The sequence below is a fragment of the Amblyomma maculatum genome, chromosome 6 (assembly GCF_055883805.1).
Source record: "Amblyomma maculatum isolate TAMU_Amacu chromosome 6, ASM5588380v1, whole genome shotgun sequence".
Classification (NCBI taxonomy): Eukaryota; Metazoa; Arthropoda; class Arachnida; order Ixodida; family Ixodidae; genus Amblyomma; species Amblyomma maculatum.
In genome coordinates this window covers 107202297-107224784 of record NC_139349.1, presented here as the reverse complement: position 1 = coordinate 107224784, position 22488 = coordinate 107202297, and the positions used below count along the sequence as shown (strand labels likewise).

Below are 22488 nucleotides of genomic sequence, written 5' to 3'. Positions count from 1 at the left end.
GCTTCTTGGGCGCTCGGCAGCTCTCTCTCTCTCTCTCTCTCTCTCTCTCTCTCTCTCTCTCTCTCTCTCTCTCTCTCTCTCTCTCTCTCTCTCTCTCTCTCTCTCTCTCTCTTTTTTTTTTTTTTTTTTTTCATCTCTCGGTTGGTTAAAACGTGCGGTGTACGAGACCCGAGTGAGTGCAGCGCGCAGGAGAAAAGAAGGCATGATTCAGCAAGTTCCTCAATGCGTGCTGTTCTGTGGCTTTTGATCGTACGATCGATAATGTTGAGGCGTATTTGAAAAATAATTTCTTATTGCGCATTCGAAAACTATGAGGCCAAATACGTGTACAAGTGCGCGAAGAAGCAGAAACAGTGCCGCGGGGCCCACGGACATCTGATTTCGGGAAATGTGCTCCCCTAATAAAAAGTGTCACGAATACAACGTCAGATTGGAGGTAAATTTTATTCTCTTTCGACTCGAGCGTTTCTTCATCGCATATGTGATTCGGTTTTCTTGCATGCATAGTTGTCCGTAAACCCAAGAATAATCACGGTTGTCGGAAACACTCGGCACTGCAGTGCTGACGGCGTTTGTTAACAGGTACGACGAGTCTTGCACGCGCCATACACCGTCTGCGTGGCGCGCTGCAGGCCGTTATCGCGTCGGTGTCGGAGGCTTCTGCTCTCTCTCATGCCGTTATACATGAAGTTCTAGAACAAAGGTTGTTGCTGCACAAGATGCTGCATCTTTTAAAATATTTCTCGACGTTTTCAATTCCCCGAAAATCACACAACGACAGGAGCTGTTCGTTCCGTGCCGCAAGGCAACCACAGCAGCCGGTAATCGGCGCGGGCTGATAGCAGCGACGGGTAAGTTCGCGGGCGGCCTGGTGGTGGCCCTAGTTGCTCAAAATCAGTGAAACAATTGACCATATCATACTCGAATGTAATGGTATCCATCCGGATGTTGATGCAGGCGCAATCACTGTTCCTGAAGCTCTGGGGTTTAGAGATAACTGTGGCCGGGTGAATAAACCGGCGGTGGAAACTAGCAAAAAACGACAGTGGAATATTGCTGGCTTAAAAGCAGAGAAGTGACATAATGTTAGTAATGTAGGAACAAAATTTAATAAATAGAATGATGGTTTAGTTAACCATTCTAAATCAATAATTAAGATATAGGGAGAAACATGAGCATGATAGCTACTGCTACCACCCCGTTTCAAAGGGGACACTCCTATATTCCATCCCATCCATCCAGTGGCGCCGCCATACCAGCGCACGAGGCTTGAGGTAGTGACGTTACGTGCCACGGCACCAGTGACATACAAGATCAAGGTTAGGGGGAACATGCAGTAATCACGGTCATATACACGCCAGACATAAATCATGGGTAGACATCGCGAAACCATAAAGCACTACAGTGACCTTGCATCGATCCTGAAGGTCGTTTCAGCAACGGCCAGCAAAATCCAAAGTTGTACACCAAGTAGTAGAGAAGAAAAAGTAGTAGAAAAAAGCCCCTCGGTGGTGCAGGCGGCAGAAGCTTCAGAACCATATGACGCATTTTTCGTACAGTCGTGAGCTTCTTATTTCTATTTCAATATAAAACAAAATCCAATAATGTATAGCCTCCCAGCTCCATACACTAATCAGAATAAGTTACTTTCAAGGGTGAACACATCGTTCAAACGCATTTGCTAATATTAATGAATTATAGCCGCTTTTCGGTAGAGGCAAAAGGCAAGATGTCCGTGTGCATGTGGGATGTCAGTGCACATTGCAGATCTCCAGGTAGCCGAAATTTCCGAATACCTGTAAAGTACAGAGTCCCGTTGGCACGTTAAAACTAGAATCCAGTACAAACTAAACGACCCAAATTATTCTAAACAGCCGCTTCAAGCCGCAAGTGAGCTTGGTACATGGTAATCATTTCGATTGATATTGAAATTGTATTGAAACTTTATGCCTCCGCACACATTACAGAGGGAAGAGGGGACACCGGGAAAAAAGCTGTGTAATGCATCCTGAAGTAGCACCTCAGTGCCCCAAGGTTACATCGACAGTGTGTTTCGCTGACGTGAGCTTATGGCGAACTTAATATCCCCATCAAAACAAAGGAAGAAAAAGGGCAACACAGTGTAACACTGATCACATACACAACAAACGAAATGCCCATAATAATAATGGAAACAACATAACTACCACAACAGACTCGAAAATGCACATAACAGATAACTGATTCCTTGAGATGCCCTTGTATACATATATTATATATATATATATATATATATATATATATATATATATATATATTATATATATATATATATATATATATATATATATATATATATATATATATATATATATATATATATATATATATATAAAGTGAAGAATCGTAGAAAGACGCTGGGTTCAGTGGTGTGTGAATCAGACCAGCTGAAAGTGCACGCGAAATATATATTGTATTGTGCTCGTGGGATAAAGACCCATTCATAACCCACCTTTCTTTCTTTCTTTCTTTCTTTCTTTCTTTCTTTCTTTCTTTCTTTCTTTCTTTCTTTCTTTCTTTCTTTCTTTCTTTCTTTCTTTCTTTCTTTCTTTCTTTCTTTCTTTCTTTCTTTCTTTCTTCCTTTCTTTCTTTCTTTCTTTCTTTCTTTCTTTCTTTCTTTCTTTCTTTCTTTCTTTCTTTCTTTCTTTCTTTCTTTCTTTTTGATAGAGAATGTCTATACATTCCTTCAGCGTCAGTTATGGCATAACGCGAAAAAGCTGCACTTTTCTATACCCGCGAGATCCTCCTTGCGTTCTCATTTCAGTTACATCACATAACAATAAAAAATGGAAAACGATGCATGACCCTTCAGTCTGTGCGGGACTAGCGAAGAACAATGTTCAGAAGCACATCAGTCCGTCCTTTCCTTGCAAGCTGTTTTTAAGCAAAACGATCTACTGAAGTCTGGATGCATTGACGGTGTCCGTAACTGTACATGACTCATTATAAAAGACAAAGTCCCCTTTGTCAAAGATTTTCTTGATAGCTAAAAAAATAAGTAACAACCACCGCACGAAATTATAATCGATAATGTTGACGCCCATGATATATGTCACGTAATATCATACACTTGGATATCAGAAAGTTAGGTGGGCGGATGAGGTTAAGAAGTTCGCAGGGGTCAAGTGGATGCAGCTAGCACAGAACCGGGTTAAGTGGAGAAATATGGGAGAGGCCTTCGCCCTGCAGTGGGTATAGTCAGGCTGATGATGATGATGATCAGAAACCTGATTTTTTTTTTGTTTACCTTGCGATGGGTTAGTGGAGTAACACAAGATGTCATGTGCCATGAGTCATGGTATGGTCATCAACTGCTCTTTTCAAGCTGTGCCCTACTAGACCGCTTTCTAATAACCAGGACGAAGCTACAGAATCATTTTACGTGCCAGAAACAATAGCATTTGCACGATACAGACCCCTTCAGATTATCTTGTCATCCTTTAATACAATATTTTTTTAGAGCGTAGCTCTTTGGCGCCCGTTCTTGCGTTTCGCGTCGTCGTTGTTGTTGTTGTTGAAAAACCTTTATTTCCACCGAGAAGAGGCTCCGTTTCGGACTCCCCGGCACGCAGGCCTGATGGAGCCTTACTCAGGAGCCTCGCGAACTAAGGTCTGGTGAATATACATTGTTGCTTCACGGCCTCAGCCGCCAGGCGGATGGCTTGCTGCTGCTGAGCGGGGTCCTCGCTTCGCAGCAGGGTCTCCCAGGCGTCTCTATCTATATTTTCTTTAGCTCCTGGGCTGTTGTTACATTCCCAAATAATATGATCCAGAGTGCCCCATCTCCCACATGTTATGCAATGTAGATCCTTTTCATCTTTTGAAATTGTTGCATATACCCAAAAGGGACTAATATGATTGCCCCCTTGTCGCCTCCTCGATCATGCAATTGCCTCCCCGTTTCCGAGGGAACGGTCTGGCGGCGGATAGACTCTTCTGCTTAGTTTATAGTGCTCTGTAACCTCTTTATACGAGATTAGGCTATCTTTTACATCCATGCAAGAGGGCTGCTCGGCAGCCGCCCGGTGATAGAGAGCTCGGGCAAACTCGTGAGCAGCCTCATTCCCTGCGATGGATTCATGTGCTGGTATCCATATAATTTCCACGTTGCGCTCAAGCGGCCTCGATTCGAGGACTCGTTTAGCTTCTTCTGATATTCTTCCCTTCCCAAAATTTCTGACCGCATTTTTGCTATCGCATAGTATGAATTTAGCCTTGGTACCGACACAAGCGAGCGCTACTGCCAATTCCTCCGCCGCGTCGTCTCTCGTGCGGCTTGAAGCCGATACTACAGGTGCTCCTGTTCCGTCGGATACTGCGGATACGGCTGCTCCTTGCCGTCCACATGCAGCATCTACGTAGGCCACTTGTTCTGCTGGTTGTTCTCCCATTCTTTTCTCGTAGGCTCTGGCTCTATGCCCGCGCCTCTCTTTGTTATATTCGGGGTGCATATTTTTTGGCATAGGCGGGACGCGTATCCTGGCTCTTATCTCTTCCGGGATATCCACTGTCTTATGGGCAGTGTATCCCGGTTTGATGTCTATCCATTCTAGTATTTTTCTTCCTGTTTCAGATTGGCTAAGTCGCTCCAGCTGAGCTATTCTAACTCCCTCAGCTAGCTCGGCCCATCTGTTGTGGATACCCATTTTCTCAAGACGTTCCGTTGATGTGGATATGGGAAGTCCCAGAGCCCTCTTGGCACATTTCCTCAGTATCCTGTCTAGTTTATCTATGTTCTCTTTGTTCATATTTAAGTACGGCGTGGCATAGCAGATTCTGCTTTTTATTTACGCCTGTGATATTCTTAGGAGGCTTCTCTCTTTTAGGCCTCTCCCTTTTACTGCTATCCTTCTGAATATGCCTTGCACTTGATCCGCATATGTTGCTAATTTCTTTATGGTATTGGTATTGTTGCCTTTATGATTGATAACCATACCCAGGACCCTCATCTCTTCGACCTGCGGCACCTCTAGGCCCTCTACTATACCACTTCGATGTTTATTGGCTTTTTGTCTCTGCTGTTGGTGTTGTACCTAAAGAGCGCCGACTTCTGCGGTGAGCATGTTAGTCCTCTGTCGGCTGCATACTTCACCACGGCGTCTACAGCTCTCTGCAGGCTCCACTCAATTTCTGCATCACTTCCATTGTTCATCCAGATGTTAATATCGTCAGCATACATGCTGAACTTTATTCCAGAGATCTCATTCAGCTTAGGTGGGAGGCCTCTCATTGCTATGTTGAATAGAAATGGAGATAACACGGCACCTTGAGGGGTTCCTTTGCTTCCTAGCCTTATGCTGGGAGACTCTGCGTCCTGAAATTTAATAACGTCAAGGATGTGACGTCACGAAACTGGATGTAGAGCCGCAAAAGGACATAGGAAGAGACTTGCGCGCAATTTGAAAGTACCGAAAACTAAAATGGGTAAACAAGAAGTGAATTAATGTGACGTAGAGAATATGACGTCACGCAACCGGAAGATAGAGCCTAAAAAAAGGCATAGGAAGAGATTGGCGCGCAATTTGGAAGTACCAAAGACTAAAATGGGTAAACAAGAAGTGAATTAAGCAACTAGATTTTGTTGTGCTCTTTAATTTTATTTCTGTGCAGCTTCAATCGAGCACAACAAACGATTGGTAAACAACTTAGCTGAGGTGTGCTCTAGGGCGGACAGTTGACGCAGATTTCCGTTCCGGCTTTCATTTGCCGCCAGTAAATTTGCTGATTGCCTTGCGTGTAAAGCTAATCAATGTCCGGCGATCTATTTAGATCTGCTTAGCAACCTTTTTTTTTTTTTTTTTTTCGTGAAAGCCGGCACTTCTTGTCTCAAATTCTCTCTTAGGCTCGCCGACATTCGGTCTGTTCATTTCGACGTTTTGTTTGGCAGGCAATGAAAGACGAGCGCTTAACTAGCATCGTCAAACAAAGTATCGTCGGCGCTGTCACCAGTTAGTCCAGCCGCAGTTTCTCCACCCTAAGCTGACTTATCTTCGGACCTTGGAGAAGAAATGCAATACCAACTTCCGGGTTCCTCGTCTAGTTGTCATTCAAAGAGGCAGCCAGCAGAGCTGCCGGGATTTGTTGTTGCCGCGACTAACCGGGGACGAGGTCCGATCGAAAGCACTTGCTTCGAAAGCAGCACCAACAGCATGCAGTGCTAATCTGCTGACCGAGCTCTCCATCGACAGGATGGCGAAGCGGCAGCCATAGGACGTTTATAGCTTGAAAATCCATATTTAATGTGACGTTGGAAAATCGGCTATATCTACGCAGAGGAGATACTAGTAAAATACCTGAAGGCTCCGAAACTAAGTGTTTTCTAACCTTGGCTATACAACTTATGCCACTGTTATGTCCATCTTATTAGTGCCCTTCGAGTTCAACTTGTGCAAATAAAAAAAAAAGCCACAGTTGGCACAGCCACAAATTTGTGCTGCGCTGACCTATCGCAGCAGCAAAGAAAATCAGTTTCTCCGTGTCTCTCAGCGTCAAAAACGAAAAATACACCAAAACACATCAGCATGTAATTTCTCCCCTCAGTGACTTTTCTGCTTAGGTAACAAGAAAAGCTTTGAGAAGAGACTACATTTTTGACGGAAGGAATTGTGTGTGGTTCCTCACAATACACTTCAGTTGTATCCAATTATAGCATTGATTGTTTTTTGTTAAGGTTTACACCTGACAGTCAAAACTTGCGCTTCGCTTCCGAGTGCAAGGTAATTGAACATCTAATTGTCTATTATTTTGTGGTGATCACTATTTTAAATTTTACCATTGCTATGTCAAGACAATGGTCTCAGACCAATGGCGGCGTCAAGTTAGCTATGTCGGTTTTAATTATTGATTCACGATATCTCTTAACGCTGGAACATGTATAGATTTTCTGGCACTTATGCACTCTCAAACACGTTATATAACTATAGGCTTCGTTTTGAAAAGTGCCGGAAAAAACACGACCTCGCAAATGCGATCAAAAAGATTTATTCCCACCCCCTTCCCCCGTACCCCTGAGCCAATAGCGGTGTATTTTTTTTTACGTTTTAAGTGTTATTATTTTTTTGGCATTTTACAAACACAATTATACAACTTTTTTTTTTTTAGTTTTCAGTTTTATTCCGCATGTATATATAAGAGCCCTGGGGAGGCGCAAACAGAACCAACAGAACAAACACAATAAACACTATATAACACTTAAATACGCAAACACAGTGAACTATTTACATATGTGAATAAACATGCTACGATGGACTATGTACAGATGCACTATGTACAGGGGAACGAACGGAGTTTCGAGTTCACAACTGCAACCACTGGCGCCGTATATATACACAGTATATATAGCGTCACCGGCGCCATTATCCGTACATACACAGAGTGTACATACATTACAAATGGGGATGAAATACATAAACATGTTACAAACACTAGAGCACAATAACGAGACATGTACAATACTATATACATATATACATATATACAGATATATATACATGCGTACACCGCTACTGGCTCAGAGGTACACCCACCCCACCCCTGTTGGCGCGAACGCCAACATGGGTCGCCATCACCGGCGGCCCATGAGTGATCCACCGTTACAGATGCACGCTTGCGTCACAGCCTGCCACAAGCGTGCACTGCTGGCCTCCGAGCGCTTTACGCACCCGGCCGTGGATCGGGCCGATTGTGTAAGTGCTTGTTTGTGCATATATGTCTGCCAACTTCTTCGAACAATGAAAGAGGTTCGCGCAAGGAGCCACAATCACAAGCCGGCGGCTAATCAGAGATCGGCCATGTCACCTGCCAAGGCTATGTCCTGAAAGACGGCACTCATTTTCGCATCCACAATTCATTATAATGCGAGCGTGTTAATAACTTCCTTGTATGAGATTCCACACCGGTTATGTAGATTTTAGGTAAACTGCAGTGCACTTTTACACCTCGCCTTTTTTAGGTTCACATGACTGGCCGAAGATGAGTGGCAGAAGCCTCCTCTTGATGACGATAACTTCAGATAATACCAGGAAAACAGAAATAAGACTAACTTTCTTTATTGATTCGACACAAGCACTGATCACACGTGCATACCGTATACTATTTAGAGACAAGTAGGACCACCTAAGTGTATATACGAAGGCAAAAGACCGCTCCCGCAGTGATGCCCGATTCCCACGCTTCCTCTTGTAGTGCGCGCCACGCTGCGACTGGCAGTGTGATGCCCTCTGTACATAACTACTCTTTCTGCTTCTCTGACAGCGCGCTCTCCACTCCTTCTTTCTAAAACGCACGCTGCGCTATATCGTGAAGTGTAGTGAGGTGACTGGTGCATGCAACTGGAGGCAATTATATTAGTAGAAGCGATAGAGCTAAGTAAGCATATCATTGTCACCAACACACAATCACTGGCGAAAGAAGACACGCTCGGCTAACCAATTCACGGCGATCGAGCTCCCAGAGAGGAGAAACGCGTGCCAGTCACCCGATCTCGACCACAAGGCATCATCCATAATGCGACGCATGGCTATGACGTATTTTAAGCTTGGAAGTGATGGCAAAGCAGTCTTAGTAAGAGTCAAGAATAGCTTGAAGGCGGGGTATATGGTAAAGAGGCAAGTCAGGGTTCATGTCGGTTTTAACTGCATGATCAATACCCTCGGTAGGGTTATTGTTGAACAGTGACAAAGCACGGTGGGTGGCGCGGTGAGTGGAGGGCTCACTGACTTCAAAAATAAACGACAGCGCGACCTGGCTGTAAATGGCTGTATTCGGAACTTATAAGTTCATTAAGACAAGTTCAGTTCGCTTGTTACTCAAGGCAAAGACTCCCGGAGCGAGTTCTCACTCAACAATAAATTTGCATTCGTTTCAGCGATGCCTTGAAGAGCCGGAGGGTTGTCGCAAGGCACTGTAAAAAGCATGCGCGCAGGTATGTTGACGTGGAATATCGCACGCTTGAAAACGGGCTGTCTGTGCGCAGACGTTGGAAATGGCGCGACGGGTGGACAAAGACATTATGAGGTCACGGAAATCGATGATTGAGCCATTTTCCCGAAGAAAATCAAAGCCGAGGATCAGGTTCTTGGAGCACTCTGCCATCATAGTGAAGCTTTGGATCATTGCTTACCCCCGAATGCAGAGATGTAACTTGACTCGGACTTGACTTCCAGTGGTCTCAAGTCAGCCGCAACGCGTGTCATAAATCGTACTTGACTTCAAAGGCAGCTTGCGCTCGACTTGGCTCGCTCGAAGTCGGGCCTAGTTTCAAGTCAGCTTCTGGGCAAGCTTGGAACGGACTTGACGAACTTTTCAACGTGGCTGCCCGCCGGAGCGACGTTGCGCGTTTCGAATTTGCGTGCTACGCGATGGATGTGACGTTTTCGGAAGCGCATTCCCTCCCTAAGATTCCTCGACCAGCCCTACGTGATCGGGGTAACCCTCTGGAAGAATACGACGACGAGCAGTTCCTCTCTCGTTATAGATTTTCAAAGAACGCTGTAAAAAGGCTGCTAGCCATGCTACCGCTGCGAGAAAGTGCCGACAACAAGGGACAGCCCGTGCCTCCAATGCTCCAGCTACTCATGGCCTTGAGATTTTATGGCGCCGGTACTTTTCAGACGGTACCCGGAGATCTTGTGAGGATTGCGCAATCAACGGTGTGCCGCGCAGTCGGTAGGGTGACAGTGCTGATAGCGCAGCACCTGCGTCCAATGCTGGTGAATTTTCCACCCGTGTCCCAGTTTTCGAGTGTGATGCGGGAGTTCTACGAACTGGCTGAGTTCCCTGGAGTGACGGGGTGCATCGACTGCACTCATGTGCGCATCAGAAGTCCGGCGGTCAACGCGGAAGTCTTCCGCAACCGCAAGGGGTACTTTTCTATCAATGTCCAGGTAAGGAATGAAAGAGCTCTGAGCTGTTTTATAGTGCTGCGTACGTGCTGATTTTTTTTTTCCACGGCGCTGTGAACTACCTTGAGTCTAGCGTTATCGGAATTAAAAAAAAAGAAAAAAAAAAGAGACGTGTTGTTCTGTGTACTCAAATCGCTGCACTCGATGTCCACATTTTCTTCTTTTATACACAGTAATTGCTTTAGAATGTAGCTTTATTTTCTATGCAGTGCGTAATTGGAACAATATATGTAAAATGCTTTTTTTTTTTTTTTTTTTTTGTGCTCGTAGCGCATGAGGGTGGGTCAGTAACTTCTCCCATGCATCCCACTGCTCGTTCGCCACAATAATACGTTTTTTTTTCTTGTAAATCTTAAGGGTGGATCTCATGGATGTTTTAAATTGGCGTTTTGTTAACTACCGTGTGAGCAGTAGTTGTTTGCAGTATAAAGTATTCCCAATACATGGGTTGTTTTTCTGGAGCCGGAAATAAATTGCACTGTACACAGCCCTATAGTTTTTCTAACTAGTATATTTCTGGTTTGATGCAGGCTGTCACCGGGCCACAGCTGCAATTCTTCGACATTGTTGCCAGCTGGCCAGGCTCGGTGCATGACAGCCGAATTTTTGATAATTCGCGCTTGCGGGTGCTATACGAGGAGAGCCGGATACCTGGTGTGCTGCTTGGAGACGCTGGGTATGGATGCCAGCCATATCTTATGACACCGTTATCAGACCCTGGCCCAGCAAACACGCCGCAAGGAAGGTGAGACATTGAATTGTAACTTTTATGTAGGTAAACATGTGATATTTTTTATTCATACAGATACCATAAGGCCCATATAAAGACACGAAACAGTGTCGAAAGGGCGTTTGGCATTTGGAAGCGCCGATTCCCTTGCCTTGACATGGGATTTCAACACAAGCCAAAGCTAGCAGCCTGCATTATAACAGCCTGTGAAGCGCTCCATAACTTTGGCTGCCTAATGGAGGAGCCACAACCTCCTGTTCAGACAGCTTCACCAAACCCCACCTCCACGGCTACTGTGAGGCGACCAGCACACCTGCCACCTGTCGATGACCTCATTGACAGCGCATCGGGCATGCAGGCACGGAAGCTGATCATTGAAAAGAGCTTCACTTAGGTAAAAAATGTAAATTTTTTTACACTGTGCCCTGCATAATAAGTCTTGCGTGTTTGCAAAGTATAGCAATATTTGTGAAGTAAAAGAGCTAAAAGACAAGCAAGTGGATAGAATGGGCATGTTTCCAGTGTCATATAGTGATGTCTTTTTTATTGAAAAATTCCGTACCAATACTGTGACCTCAACTCTCCATTTTACTAATGTGCAGCTACATCTACTACCCATGTCTTATTCAAAAAGCGTTCAAATTGTTTCAGCCTAGGAGGCTGTTGAATTGTGTGTAACATCTTACAAAGCTGCCGTTCCTTGTTCGAGCTCTGTATTTGTTGTGTGTTATTTTGCTGCCACTCTTCAAGACTGCTGTATTGGTCTCGCAGGAACTGAATACCAGCATGCTGCTTCTGCACAAGAGTAATGTCTCCAGAAGGTCCAACTGCACCGTGGGAGCTTCATCTCACTGTTCATTGCTATAGTGGCATTTTGCATCTTGGCAATGCTTGATAGCTTGACAAAGTTTGTGAAGACCCATTGTGAAGACTGTGTTGGCTGGAATGTGCACTGTTTGGCTAGCATGTTGAGTGCAATATTTACATTTTTATACACTGGAAGCAGTACCTGCTGAGCTGTTCAAACTCATGAGAAGGCAGTCTGATCCTCAGTGCGCTTCGGTGAACTTCAAACTTTTCTCCAGTACATTAAAAATAGCTGAGGCAATGTAATTGCAGCAGTGCTCAGCATCTGTGGGCTTAAAATAGTTTCAAGAATGCAGTGCAGTCCCTCTTCTAGGTTACAAGTGCTTATAAATCTCTTAATAAGTAAAATAGTGCCTTGTTTTTTGATGGACTGATTGATTGAAAACACGTTTATTCCACCTTTTTGCGCCGAAGGCGCTACGGTGGAAGAGGTTTTTTTCTGATGGCAGTACAGGGCACTTCACTGTTTACTCTTGGAACAGCATTCGTTTGTCTGGCTCCAAGAACAAGCAGAGTATCTGCTACATGTAAGAATTCATTAAGTAGCTGACAGCTGCAGCTTTTTCTCGAATGACCAGTATTGTCACGGAGCCAACAACATAATAGGCTAATACCTAGTTGACTCCTATAGTTGTCCCTCTGTCAACTTTCAAAGTGGCTGTAGAGATCCTGTTGCTTAACATCACATTCATTTTGCATGTCTTCCTCTCCAACTAAAAAGCTACAAGACATTCGGTGATATTTTTCAAAACTCTTTCTCGTGTATTGTTTTGGTAGTGCTCTTTCAGCAGGCTGTAATGATATGACAAATGATACTCCAAAAACTACATTTATCGCTTGAGAACCATTGCATCTCTAGCAAACACATTTTGTCCACTCTTGGCAGGAAGAGGGTGAGCAATGCAGTTCTGATGAAAAGCCGGCTCTATAAATTCCTTTCCTTGCCCCAGTTGTCTGAAAGCGTGCTGCCCAATTACCTTGCCTGTGAAAGGTCAGTGTTAGCAGCTGTGATGCCTGCGCTGCTGTAGAGCATGCAAGAGCTTTGAACAGCGCAATCATGCAAACACTGTAGCTTGACGTCACGTCATCACATTTTTGTTCAGTCTGTTTATTAAGGTTTAAGCATTTTCTGTAGCCTGTAGCTTGCGAAGCTGCTCCTCTTTAATTTTTTTTTTTTCAATTTTCAGGATTGCAGTCCGCAGTTGTTGCTGTTCAAGCTCGTGTTTTTGTTTTTCGAGCTCATTCCTTTGCTTCATGAGCTCGAGCTCCTGAAGTTGATTTTTGTAAGCTCTTTTGGCTTCTCGGTCCTTGATTATGTGTGCGTGGTCCTCTTGTAGGAGCCGTATGCGAACCGCATGCTCCTCTCTCAGAAGTCTTGCACGGTCCTCATTTTCACATGCAAGTGCCTTTTCCAAAATGGCCATTCGCCCCCTTGGAGCCCTAGAACCGGAGATGTCCCCTGTGGGAAAAGCCGCCGCAGTCGAGGAATTGGCACCTCCTAACGAAACAACACCACTATTTAGGGCTGCTACATCTGTGTTGGAGGCGGCATTGGGCTGCATGATTGAAGAGGAGATGCTGGCACTTCTTTCTGGAGCTCCTCCTTGTGTTTGGCCGTCCTCACTGGCTGTAGGTGCTGGAGGCTGCTGCTCATCACCAGGGCTCGTGTCACAATTGTCATCTGTATTAAATGAAAGGAGGCATATAGAATAAGATAAATACAATATGTTTGTACTAGTGACACAAGAGGTTAACATGTATTGAAATACTGAAGTCCTGCAGAACAAAAAAAGTCAGAAATTTCCCCGATGTTTTGGTGTTCGGTCACCACGGACGATGCAAAACCTGTAATGAGTGCTGCGACTGCTTGTACATGAACATTTCTTTTTGTGAGACATGAATTGTCAAGAAACAAGGCATGCGAAACTGCCTAGTATTGTCACATTATTACATTGCAACAAAATAGATACAATAAAGGCACCCTCTGAAGCTTTCACTTCACTCTCCTCCCCTCAATTCCAATTTTCATGCTCCTGCATTCTTACTGGAAGACATTGCAGTCCGCTAAATGCTACCATCACTGGTGCTGTCATCGACACCCTCAATTTTTCTGAGCTCACCCTTAACATCCAAAGTATGTAGCGACAAAGTACAGTTGAAAAATCGGTAAAACCAAAAGGGAGCACCGAGTGTTGCATAAATGTTACCACAAAGAAACCTTAACATAAACATTAGGATATGCGCTACTGGTTGCATCAATGGGTGCAATGCAGAGACACTGCAACAGTTATTTTGCACAACACTTCACATATTAAAATGTCCCGCTGTTTGTGGGGTACAGATGTACATTTGCAGTGACCAGACATACTGATTTTTTTTTTTTTTTTACTGTGATTAAAATGACGCATGGATACCTACACCAGGTGGTAATTTATGAGTGGGTGCAATTAAGGGAATATGCGCACAAAATTCAGAATTCGTTTTCATTCTTTGCAAAGATGCAGAGACATTATACACTCAAGGGGTGTTTTGAGTTCTGTGGAATCCAAGGTACCGGCCGCACCACTGTCCATGCATGCCTTCTCCGCCACCTTTTTACGTTCTTTTGCACAGCTTATTTTTTGGCTAATCGAATTACTTGTTAACTATAAAGCTAGTCATTATTATTTGAATTTGGGCATTAGTTCATCTGTTTACACACATGGCTTTTTATGCATACGTGTGAGGTGGGAAGGGGGTAAAAATCAAGACACACAGGGTTTCTCAACAGCTTTCGAAAGCTGTTATAGGTTCAGCAAGGATAAAAAGATTGAGAATTACTACGAGATAGGGGCTGCATGGTGTGAACGTATCGGTACCAAATAATTAGTGCTACATGGCAGGTCACGGTTTCTCGAAGGAACAGAAAATATATTTCAGGGTTGCATGCTGTCGGTGATCTCGAAGGAATTTGCTCCAAAGAAAATGATGTCTTAACTCTGGCACATTAGAGATGCGAAACACTTTACCTGTATAGTCGAAGTCCACATCATTTGGCCCATCTATCATGGGCTGCAGCAGCCTGACAACTGACAGGCTTTCAACGGCAGGCTGGTAGAGTGTTGTATCAGAATCAAATTCATTTTCTATTCTTGTTGCCATGTGACCAGCTATTGCCCCCGACTAGCTGGCTGATGGGGGTCAATGTAGCCGGTTCCGATCCTCCTCCTAAACAAAAAGATGGTTTTAGCACACAACGAAACCGTTCTCAAACAATTTCACAATTCCACTGTATGTGTAGCACACACAGTTTTCCTAAAGCAACGTTAAAAAATCTATGTGTAGAACACAGCAACCCGTCCTGTTGTTGCTTCCATAAAACTGCTCTTCTTACTTAGAGTCAAAGCAACACCTACTAAAGGCTAGTTTCTTTCTGCACATGACACTGCTCTAGAACTGCTTAGTCGAATAAAGCAGCTTGCATGCATCTACTACCTTTAATCCAGCTCGGAATGAAACACAGACATGCACATGCCTAGTTTTTCTGCTTTGCAGCGTACTGTACCTTTACGACATATGAATCCATACTGTATACTTTAGTAAAGGCTGTAGCCAAGAACATACTTTGGGCTACTTGCATACAGCAGCAGAAAGTATGAATTATTATTTGCAAGTTCTCACATTTCATTGCGACCAAACTACATGTAATCGTTAAAAAATAAGATAACATACTTTGTGCAAAGCACAATTTTCAGATCATTTTCTTTCCCTACTGTTCTCAAAGACGTAGCGGCCGTCATCGCGGCACCGCAACCGTCGCATCAACGGAACAGTGCAGTTTCTGCTGATCCGTGAGGCCTTTCCGCCAGACGTTTACAACTGCCTAGACCTTGCGACATCTAAAGAGTTCTAGCCACTTCGCGCTTACGATCGTATATACGCTCACTGCGCCGAAACGTTGCACACTCATATCTTACAAAAAAAAAAAAAAAAAGAATCATGCGGACAAGCAAAATGTAAACATGCTTCAAATGAGGTACACATGCAAAACTTTCAATTGCGCTTACCGGTCTTGTGCCTTTCCCTCTTTTCTTTCGATTTTTCTTCTTTCCACTTCTGCTTTAAGTTCATCCAACACTTCTTTAGTTGGACTTGGTCGCGCCGTGTGACCCCGTGATTAGAGTTGTATATCATAGCCACCTCTTTCCATGTCTCCGTCTTCTTCGTCAACGACGCGATGTCAGTTTTTTTTGCATTCCAAAATATGTATGTACTTCTTCACAAGCGAGGCGAGGAGCTCTTTCTCTTCTGTTGTGAAACGGGCTGCCGCCCTACGCTGGGGACCGTTTTCCTCAGAATGCAGGGGAGTCTGCGACATCTTGCCTTGTTCCGTCGTACAGAAAAACACGTGCACGGAGTCCACGACTGTTGTCAAGTTTGTGATCGCCGCGCCACTAGCGTCACCGCGGCTGCCGTGGATACTACGCATGTTGCCAGCTGAAAACGGAATTCGTGCAAAAGTGGTGTCGAACGCTAATTTGCAGTGCCATCAACAGCATCGTTTTCCAAAAAAAAAACGCTCGTAGTATTCACGCGTTAACGGGCAATTAACAAAATATATACGTTTCTTGCCATGTAACGTTCATTAAGATAGTAGTTGTATGACTAATCTCGTTCACAGACGATCGATGTGCTCTGGAGGCCAAGCACGTGCTTGACCCGACGAAGTAAGTCAGCGTGAGCGTCTAGGAAACGTGGACGACGACTTCAGCGTTTTGAAGTCAGCTTGGTTACTTCAAGCCGACTTCCCCAAGTCAAATCCAAGCCCGATTCGAGTTACATTTCTGCATTCGGGGGTTAGATTTCAGTTCATCAAAGTGAACCCCATTACGCCTGATCGTCGCTTCCCTAGTCAAAAAGCCCTATGAGTCACAAAAACCTCGTAAAGATTTCTCATGCTAAACTCATACAAATCTCATATGATCTCATACAAATATCATTCAATGTATGAGAAATATATGAGATTGTATGAGATTTGAATTAGTTTAGTATGAGAAATCTGTATTCGGTTATTGTGACTCATAGGGCTTTTTCGCTAGGGCTAAGTCAAGAAGTAGCGTCCTTGCCTGGATGCCCACGAGCATACTTCTTTAGTGATCTAGAGAGGCGCTCTAGGAAGCATATCATACTGTGTAGAAGGAAATGTGATGGTTCCTAGCTTTTATTTTTAAGTGGCTGCCATATATTGAGCACAAGAAACGAGTATGAAATGTGGTACATTCTCTACAATTACAGTTTATTGTCTCTTCAGAAGACCACTCGAGCTCTCTGAAACAAGCCTCGATACTCACGTCAATACGTATACCGCTTGAAGTTCGATAACACTTAGTCGAGGTGTGCTCTAGTCCGGGCAATAGACTCATATTGAAGCGAAAAGTTTCACTACGAGGGCCGGAGCCGAGCTTTGCATGAGCAGGTGCACAGATTTACCAGTTATGCGCATGCGCGATATCGAGTGACGTCACAGCCAAGGCGAGCTGCGCAGCCCCCTCGCCAAGCTCTGCCGGCGTTGCCTAGCAACGCTTAAGAGGTGTGCGACTCCTCCTCATTGAAAAAAAAAAAAAAAAAATGGCCTTCATCTAGGAATTGAACCTCCCCCTTAGATCCCCAGCCGAGCGCTTACCGCTGTGTCACGCCCCGGGTTTCTTAATTTTTTCTTTTTGCGTGGAAGTACTTCGAGCCAATTTAACCAGGTCGCATCCCCCAACCTGTCAATACACAGTTACACCAGCAACGAGCTCTCACTTAATTGGCCACACATCGAAATTCCAGAAAACATACACATGCATCTAGTAAAGATAACCCCGCAGGAGGCCGATCCTGCGCAGCATATACCCCCCGCACCATAGCCCATTGTTCTCTGAACAGAGACTTCGATGAACGTGGTGGCTCTGCGTGGCGATCTGTCATGCGGCTCTTCCAAGGGCTAAAAAGTTCCATGAGCCCAGAAAGGTCGCATGGCGCCTCAGAAGTTTCGATTGTAGGCAAAAATCTTATAGTGTAGGGCGTAATATCAATGTCCTTTTTGAGAGTCCGTTGAAGAATGTCCCAAAAAAACCCTGCATCACGGCAAAACACAAAGCACTGATCTATAGTTTCTGGCTGCTGAGCCAGGCGACAGTCTACTGACCATGGTACAAAAGTCCCTTTCGCACGAAGCCACGTTTTGACAGGTAAGGTTGATGTGTGAGGTTTAAAAAAGAAAGTCTCTTCGGCTAATGGTATATACATTCGCTGAACTCGCTTTAATACACTATTGTCTAGAAAGGGGATGTAAGGCTGCCAATACATCGATACAGGAAATAATGTCTCAATAAGAATTTTTGTCATCTGTCTTCTGGATAGACTGTATAGGTATTCGAAGGAAAACATACAGTGAGGAAATTGAATGTTTCGGCAACTTCCTTAAGAAAACCCCACCAACGAAACGAGAAGAAAAATAACCAGCAACGTCATCGACCGTGACGTCATGACGTATGATTACGTCACCACGAGATTCACGAATATACGAAGCTGACCCCGCCGGGCGTTCGATCCAGGCGTCTGTGAATGTGATAGACGCAATACAGCATCAGCTTCGTTTAAAATTGGTTGACAGCAAAGAAAAGGCGCGGTATCTGTCACAATTTTACGCAGACACCTTAACCGAGCTGTAATGAAGAGGTTTGGTTTGGTTTAGGGGTTGAACGTCCCAAAGCGACTCAGGCTATGAGAGACGCCGTAGTGGAGGACTCCGGAAATTTTGACCACCTGGGGTTCTTTAACGTGCACTGATATCGCACAGCACACGGGCGCATAATAATAATAATAATAATAATAATAATAATAATAATAATAATAATAATAATAATAATAATAATAATAATAATAATAATAATAATAATAATGATATTGGTCCACAGGAAGGGAAAGGCGCTGTATCTGTCACACTTGCTATGTGGACGCCTGCAGAGGTGAAGGTGGGAGTGAAAGTTGAAAGAGAGAAAGGGGGGCCGTAGTGGAGGGCTACGGAGTAATTTCGACCACCTGGGGTTCTTTAACGTGCACTGACATCGCACAGCACAAGGACGCCTCTTCGTTTCGCCTCCATCGAAAAGCGGTCGCCAAGGCCGGGATTCGATCCCGCGTCATTGGGCTCAGTAGTCGAGCGCCCTAACCACTGGTAATGAAAAGGAAAAAGGTGGCATTTAATAAAAGAGAGGAAGAGGTGCCGTAGTGGAAGGCTTCGGACGACCACAAAGCTTCCTTCATGACAGTCAAGAACTGTTAGCGGAGTGTTTCTTGAAGGAATATGCGTCAAAAATTAAAAATTGTCTTTGATTGTACAGCCTCGTCCACTTCTAGCTAGAACACGGTCACTGCTTTTAAAACAACATTGCATCCGACCCGGCCACGCAGTAATCTAAAGTGGCTGGCCATGTGAAGCAGCACATCCGTGTATCTGTGTGCTTGCATCACTTTGCATCGATATCTGCCTGCGTCAGATACAATGTTGCTTTAAAAGCAGTGACCGTGTTCTAGCTAGAAGTGGAGGACCCTGTACATACATGTCTTGCTCGAAATATTTGCCTCAGTCTATTGAAAAAGTGAAACAGCTGATGAGCTGCGCTCAAATTTCGCATTCGGAAGTAACGTAATCGTCAGCAAATTTTTGTAACTCCCTTGCCTTACGGCGCGGTTTAGGTGTCAACAGCAACAAGTGTGAACGATACTGCGCCTTTGTCTTCCTCTGAACCAATTATTATTATAATTATTATTATTTTTCCTCACTCTTCAGGGCTGTTTAGCCCACGACATCAAGTAGCCATATGACATTGAAGAGTGAAAAGATCGATAAAAGGCTCAAACCATTTAATGTAAGAGCCAGCCGACACAATTCAAGCATATTACCGACATCGAAGTTTAAACTGGTTTGCCGTATCATCTCACTTTTGTGCGGTTTCTAATGTTAAATGTGGATTGTAAATTTTGATTTCTTAGATACTGCAATGCTCATTCCTTACAATAAGAGGTAAGATCTTTTCATTTCCACCATACTTTGAAGACATGATTTGGCAAATTGTTGGTCCCCATAAGAAACAACAAAAATCAAGTGAGAACATGTCGCACGAGCACTGAAGCCTCAGTACCAGTGACGTTAGGCAACGTCACCCTAGATGCTTCTCAAGAGCGCGCTTCTCGACGCAGTGCGGGGGCATCATCTTCGCTTATCCACTTATTTATTTCACGCGTCCATGTGAGCGCCACTCACAGCGGAGGGGAGAGAGCACGGCACGGGCTCATCACACGCCACATAGACGCTCCCGAGTCCTACCCCGGCCAGGCATCTCGGCCGAACCCAGGGGGAAAGCCAACTATACAAAAACGAAGGGGCGAAGCAGGAAAAAAAAGCTGTCCGTGGCGTCTTCTCCCTTGTACCCGCCGGTACACTGGCGGTTCCCATCTCTCGCGCCGTCATGCAATCTCACCGTGCCTATCCACCCCCCTCACTTTTCCCGACAACATGACTGCGCCTCGGCGTCATCCCGGGAAGAAGACCCGGCGGGGCGCGATCGGGGCCCGCGATGAACCCGTCCAATAAAGCGGATCAAAAAAGAGCGCCGGCAACTCGGCGCGCGCTACGCCACCGATGATTCCACCGGTGTGCAGGTAGGCTGTTGCGCGCACAGGTTTCCCCTCTCTTACATAAGTGACCCGTCGGACGACCTTGAAAGTGCGACCCTTCCCTGCTGCACCGCCGCCGCCCTTGTCTGAGTTTTGCCCTCCGCTACACGCGCGCGCGCACACCCCTCCCAGCAGCCATGGAAGCTAGCGCAGCGGCCTGGGCGGCGAGAGGCGGGCTTTCCCGGACGGCACCAACCAGTCCGCGACCGGCGAACGCCTGACGTCTTCATCGGAGGGCGCGGTGGCGTTGCGAGGGGGACTATCGACTCCCTCCGGTGCTTCGGCGACCCCCTCCTCCCTTCCTATCGCGCAGGGTGAGAAAGAGAGAAAGAACGCCGCCGAGGCAGCAACACGCCAGCACCTTGAGCGCTTACGAGTCCCTGGTCGATGTTGCATCGAAAATGAGCGGGCGCGCGTTCGCGCTCTCTTTCTCTCTCCCCTTCACTTGTGCTGCCTCGGCAAGGCTTTGCGAAGCGCTCCTCTACGCCCGGCCCATCTCTTTCTCCTCTCCCCCACCTTCATCAGCTTTTGGATTGCCCCCTCCTTTCCCTTCCGGCTTTGTTTTTATTTGATTTGATGTGCCGGCCAGCAGGCGTGCGCGGATGTGTGCGGAGTCAGGTGGTCATTATTGGGTGGCCCCCACGGACTGGCCGGTGGGTGGGCGCCGCTCAGGCGGTTTTGGCCCATGGGTGGCGAGCTCGTGGGTGGTGAGTGGATGTACCCGAGCCCTGGCCACCCCTGGTCTCCCCGCCGCGCTGCTAATGGCAGCCCCGCGCCCTGCGCGCGGGGCGCTTCTGCACTTTGTCGGCTTGTCTACGCCTCCACAATGTCTTATTGCTCACTTTGCGCGGAGCGGATGTATAGATGAAGAAACGTGAATTCCTGACTCACCTGGAGCGTTCCTCCTCAGCTTCGCAGTATTATCAGCATGCCAACACTGCTTCAGTGGCTCCAAACACGTGACGTTTTCTCGCGGCTCGAAAATTCCGGCCATTGTTCTCAAAGCAGCCCGCCAGTAACTATATGTCCTATATGTCATTTTCATAACTATATGTCATTTTCATCGATATGATCTTTCTTTATCGCTGTTCACTTTACTATCGGCTTTCTGCTGACTCACTGATAGGTATACAGAGCTAATGTAGTCCACATACCTGGGCACTGATCGGTTGCGGTCAGCCTTGGGGTATTGCGACGCCCGATGAAGAAGAAGATTGAAGCAGTGATAAGAACACTGCTATCTCCCTGATTCCAGTTGTCTTGCCTTCCTCTTTCCGGCTGTCACTGAAAGAAATAACTTTTTGAGGCCTTCGTGGTAACAAGAGCCTGATACCCCATCTTCGTAAATCCGCTAGTGTATACCTCTGTCGTGGCTGGAGTGGCCACTACAAAGGTATAGAGCGGAATATATTATCTAATAATGCGCGGCGTCGACATGCATGGTGGCCTTGTGCCGTCAGTCGGGCATGGTTGATGTACGAAGTCGCGAAGGCCGAGTGGCACCGCCAAGCGCGGTGATGCAGGGACAATCTACGAGTAAGATTGTTTGCCCTGCACGCGTCTGCCCAAGCAGGCAGAGCGCTTTTTGTGCTTCAGGCTTCGCCAAAATCACCAAACTGCCCAAGAAACAGCGTTTCTCGAGATATTTAACGTCAAAAATACGCATTTTTTAACTCGTAAATCTGGCTTCCCGCACTGCGTATTTTATAAAATGGCGTCGCTGAGTCTAATTCATGCCGTGGAAGCAATGAACGTGACTTCTGCAACAATACCACGCCAAGCGGCGCTATTTTAAAGATGTGCAGTGAGGGAAGCCAGCTCTACGAGCTAAAAATACGTATTTTTGACGTTAAATATTTCGAACTTCGATAACGAAATTTAGAAACAGCGTTTAACTGTTATCTTGACGGCCTTCATTTTCTCAATATAATGTTAGCGTCTAAAATGAAAAGTAAGAGAGTTGAATAGTTAATTGAGTAGTTAAGACTGAGCTTTACCACGTACTACATAATCTACCTTGCTGAAAAATCAACCTACCTGAATAGACCGCACTGGCGTATCAGTCGCCTGGTTTAAAATAATGGTCTGTAAACCGTTAAAAACAACACACACTGTATATATATATATATATATATATATATATATATATATATATATATATATATATATATATATATATATATATATACATATATATATATATATATATATATATATATATATATATATATATATATATATATATAT

The 22488-nt window shown here is 45.2% G+C and overlaps 1 protein-coding gene and 1 pseudogene across 1 annotated transcript; both read right to left on the bottom strand.

The window, feature by feature from the left end:
- Positions 1-12656: 12656 nt before the first annotated feature.
- LOC146186525 (uncharacterized) lies at positions 12657-16145 on the bottom strand (annotated as a pseudogene).
- A 1177-nt stretch (positions 16146-17322) lies between these two features.
- LOC146186524 (uncharacterized) lies at positions 17323-17808 on the bottom strand. The gene has a single exon (XM_084608059.1). The coding sequence runs from the start codon at positions 17806-17808 to the stop codon at positions 17323-17325; it is 486 nt and encodes a 161-aa protein (XP_084464185.1).
- Between the last annotated feature and the right edge of the window lie 4680 nt (positions 17809-22488).

What these genes read in the sequence shown, in the direction of transcription:
- LOC146186524 (XM_084608059.1), bottom strand. Translation starts at nt 17,808, where the DNA reads ATGTATATACCATTAGCCGAAGAGACTTTCTTTTTTAAACCTCACACA.